This window comes from Ranitomeya imitator, chromosome 1 (assembly GCF_032444005.1).
Source record: "Ranitomeya imitator isolate aRanImi1 chromosome 1, aRanImi1.pri, whole genome shotgun sequence".
Classification (NCBI taxonomy): Eukaryota; Metazoa; Chordata; class Amphibia; order Anura; family Dendrobatidae; genus Ranitomeya; species Ranitomeya imitator.
The window spans coordinates 353,303,422-353,308,034 of NC_091282.1; the positions used below are offsets into that span (position 1 = coordinate 353,303,422).

Genomic DNA, 4,613 nt, shown 5'->3' on the forward strand with positions numbered 1-4,613 from the left:
AAATATCGATATTTTACTGTGTAAACCTTCTACCAGATCATTAATGAATATGTTGAAGAGAACAGGTCCCAATACTGACCCCTGCGGTACCCCACTGGTCACAGCGACCCAGTTAGAGACTATACCATTTATAACCACCCTCTGCTTTCTATCACTAAGCCAGTTACTAACCCATTTACACACATTTTCCCCCAGACCAAGCATTCTCATTTTGTGTACCAACCTCTTGTGCGGCACGGTATCAAACGCTTTGGAAAAATCGAGATATACCACGTCCAATGACTCACCGTGGTCCAGTCTATAGCTTACCTCTTCATAAAAACTGATTAGATTGGTTTGACAGGAGCGATTTCTCATAAACCCATGCTGATATGGAGTTAAACAGTTATTCTCATTGAGATAATCCAGAATAACATCCCTCAGAAACCCTTCAAATATTTTACCAACAATAGAGGTTAGACTTACTGGCCTATAATTTCCAGGTTCACTTTTAGAGCCCTTTTTGAATATTGGCACCACATTTGCTATGCGCCAGTCCTGCGGAACAGACCCTGTCGCTATAGAGTCACTAAAAATAAGAAATAATGGTTTATCTATTACATTACTTAGTTCTCTTAGTACTCGTGGGTGTATGCCATCCGGACCCGGAGATTTATCTATTTTAATCTTATTTAGCCGGTTTCGCACCTCTTCTTGGGTTAGATTGGTGACCCTTAATATAGGGTTTTCATTGTTTCATTGTTTCTTGGGATTTCACCTAGCATTTCATTTTCATTATACACTATATAAAAAGACACATATGCATGTTTTTCTCAATGACATGACATGAAATCTGTTACACCTGGTCCCTGTACCTTTGCGGGGTCCCCGTCGGGACTCCCGCTCTGTGCCGCCTCCACGCTGTCCTGACAGTGCCTCTGCTTTGCCTTCCTCCTCTGCTTCCTGGCAGAGTGGCCTTTCAACCTATGTTGATATAGAGGTGGAACTATTTGCATTTAATTAAGCCTATGAGAGACATACCGCAGGTATATAGAGCTATTCCAACGCAGGGGGAGCCAACCCTGATGAAGGAATCCGCGTCATTCCGAAACGCGTTGGTTTTTGGCTCCCACTGCGATCCGTAGTGTCTCCAGGGGCACCACGTGACTCAAGAACACGTGACCCGAACGTCACTGCAGGTCCTGCGAAGCATCATACCAGGACTTTCAAGCTGCGGCCGCGCAAGCGTCTGTCACCGGCCGGGACAGCACCTGCATAAGCCGCTCGGAAGATTATCACTCTCGGATCCACAAGCTGAGCATTCAGCAGCATCCATCTGCACCAATAACGGAGGTCCTTTAGGCAGCTATCTATATCACAGGTACTGTACTGAGACTACACGTGTAGCTGCTACGTTTGTATTGGTCTATATACGAGTACCTGTTTGTTACTATACTGATTCTATCTTCAGGCAGCTATGGGTGCTTCACTAATAGCGTTCAAACCACAGGAGCATATTATTTTATCATAATATATTTTAATATATTTTTTATAACTTCCGATAAGATTAGCATACATTATAGTGGTATCCTTACTACTTTTTTAAATAGGAATCATTTATTAATATTGATCTCCCTTTTCTTCTTCCTTTTTTTCTTTATAGTTGCTTATTGCACCTGTTTGAGTATATACATACACTCCAATTCGATTAATGTTCTTCACCTGACAGGTAATTTCGCACTGTGATTGCTTGATTTTTGTATATATAGTAGACAGCGCAGGTTTTACGCATTTTTTATACATTTTATTCATTTTTCTGTGTGTGGTACAGAACATTACCTGCTGCGTCTCACTTCCATCTGCACTAGCGCCGCTATTTTTACTTATCTTGTTTGATATAGTACTTGTTTCACTGTGGATATTGACACAATCTTACCAGCTTCCTCCATCATTTTCACAAGATATTTTGCTTTTACACTTGGGATGATATGCACATGTCAGATCAAATCACGTTAATTTCTAGGACACAGAACCAGTCTCCATCCTGAGCGGTATTATGGCTGGACATTCCCATCTTGTTTGTACTTACATATAATTGTTTTTACAGGTGAACTAGGCACCTTCAGGTATCTTGAAATTGTACCCAAGGATTAACCAGACTTGTGCGAGTCCACAATTATCTTCCTGATATCTTGGCTGATTTCTTTAGACTTTCCCATGATTCTACACAAAGAAGCAATGTGTTTCATGTGTGCATTAAAATACATCCACAGGTGTGTCTAATTAACTCAGATGCTGCCACAAAATCAATCAGAAGCTTCCAAACATATGACATCATCATATGGGCAGTCCTGAATTGTTTAAAGGCATAGTAATCTTAGTGTATGTAAACTTTTGACTTTGCAGTAAGTAACAAAATGTCATAAAACATTCTGTCTCTCTCATTATTCTGGCATTTGGCAAATATTAATAATTATGGTAATTCTAATTGACCTAAAACAGGAAAGGTTTATTCTGATTTAATGTCAGATATTGAGAAAAACATGCATATGTGTCTTTTTATAAAGTGTATGTAAACTTCTGATTTCAACTGTATATGTCTATGGACCACACTTTATTTTGTATCTAATTTTTACAAACTATTTGGTAATTTAGTGTCGGAATAAATGTAAAATAAGGTATTATTTTGCAAGAAGTATTGTCATTTGTCATTATTTTTAGATATTACATTTATAGATTGTCTGGTTTCCTTCATTCCTACTTTTTGCTGCACAAGTTTTTTGAGTCCTCCTTTAACTTCCTTATTCCGTAAACTGTATATAAGTGGATTGAGAAGTGGAGTTACTACACTATACAGAAGAGACAGTAGCTTGTCATTATCTGGAGTATTGCTAGTCTTTACCCGAACATATGTAAAAGCTCCAGTTCCAAAGAACAGAGTGACAGAGATGAAGTGCGAGGCACAAGTAGAGAAGACTTTCTTCCGTCCTTTACTGGTGCTTATACGCGTAATTGCAGCAATGATGCGTCCATAGGAGTAAAGTACGAGAGCAAAAGGTAATGGAAGGACAAGAAAACCAGTGACAGAAACAGCAATCTCATTACCAGAAACATCAGTGCAGGCCAACTTCAGCACTGGAGGGATGTCACAGAAGAAGTGGTTAATAAGATTAGGACCACAGTAAGGAAGGGAAAAAATTGAGGCAGTCTGTCCAAGGGAGATCAGGTTACCAGAGACCCAAGACACAGCAGCCATTTTTAAGCATGCAGATTTGCTCATTACGGAAAAATATCTCAAGGGGTTGCAGATGGCTACAAAGCGGTCATATGCCATCACAGCTAAAAGAAAGCACTCAGTGACCCCAAGGGTGAAGAAGCAATACATCTGTGTGCCGCAAGCAGAAAATGAGATTGTCTTCCTCCTGGCCACGAAGGTGTGGAGCAGTTTGGGAAGGGTCACTGTAATGTAACACATTTCAAGAAATGAAAGGTTCCGAAGAAAATAGTACATGGGTGTGTGAAGAAGGGAATCCAGGGTGGCCACGGTGATGATTGTGAAGTTACCCAGAATTGTGAATATGTAGATAAAAAGGAAAAGGGGGAAAAGAAAGGACTGAATCTTTAGGTTAAAATTAGTGAATCCCAAGAGGATAAACTCATCAATATTGGACTGATTTCCTGGAAGCTTGTGATTTGCAGAGCTCATCTAGTCCCACAATAGAGATGGATATGAAATTGAAAGTACGTTTCATTGCTATAACTCTAGCATATAAACTGTGAGGCATGCATTCGATTTATCTTAAAATAAAACTTAATGTAGATAAAAAGCTACAAATATATGTATATATTTAAAAAATGCATGCAAGTAAAAAAAAAAAGGGGGAGTGTAGAAAGATTATTTTGACTATGACAAGCCTTAAAAGAGTATTTTTGGGTTAAGAAAAGTAAAAAAAAGTTATGACATTTTCTAATTTCCATTTGTCTTTGTGTACCAATTTTTAGCAGCTCAAAAGATCTGTATTTGCTGTCTTTAATGTAAAGAATATAGCACAAATAAAATAAAAAAGTGATGCCTATTTGCCCAGAAGAGAAAATTGCTCAAGAGTTGTCCCCTATTTTTTTAGTTTAACGAATGTGTCGGGGACATGATTTTGTGGAACTTACTAATATATAAACATTGTAGGTTCTAAACATTGTAGGTTCTATTCCTGCCTTCCTAAAGACTACACAGCTCTCCTGATCTCAAAATGGCTGATGATGGAGGAGCACTTGACCAGCCTCCTCAAATGGAAAACATTTCTCATGGGAAATCTAACTTTTAATTGGAGGTGACTGACAGACTCGTGAGACATTTCCATGGCCTCCTCTAATTGAGAAACAATTTTCCCATGTGAAGTGTTTTTCATTTGGAAGAGGTCATGGACAGGCCTGGTCACATGCTCCTCCATCTGCAGCCATTTTGAAAACAGGAATGTAGTACAGTCTAAAGGTACCGTTACACTAAACGATTTACCAATAATCACGACCAGCGATACGACCTGGCCGTGATCGTTGGTAAGTCGTTGTGTGGTCGCTGGGGAGCTGTCACACAGACAGCTCTCTCCAGCGACCAACGATCAGGGGAACGACTTCGG

General features: G+C 39.5%; 1 protein-coding gene across 1 annotated transcript; it reads right to left on the reverse strand.

The window, feature by feature from the left end:
• Positions 1-1,257: 1,257 nt before the first annotated feature.
• On the reverse strand, positions 1,258-3,959 carry LOC138657774 (olfactory receptor 10A7-like). The gene has a single exon (XM_069745436.1). The coding sequence runs from the start codon at positions 3,683-3,685 to the stop codon at positions 2,681-2,683; it is 1,005 nt and encodes a 334-aa protein (XP_069601537.1). The 5' UTR covers positions 3,686-3,959; the 3' UTR covers positions 1,258-2,680.
• Positions 3,960-4,613: the final 654 nt, after the last annotated feature.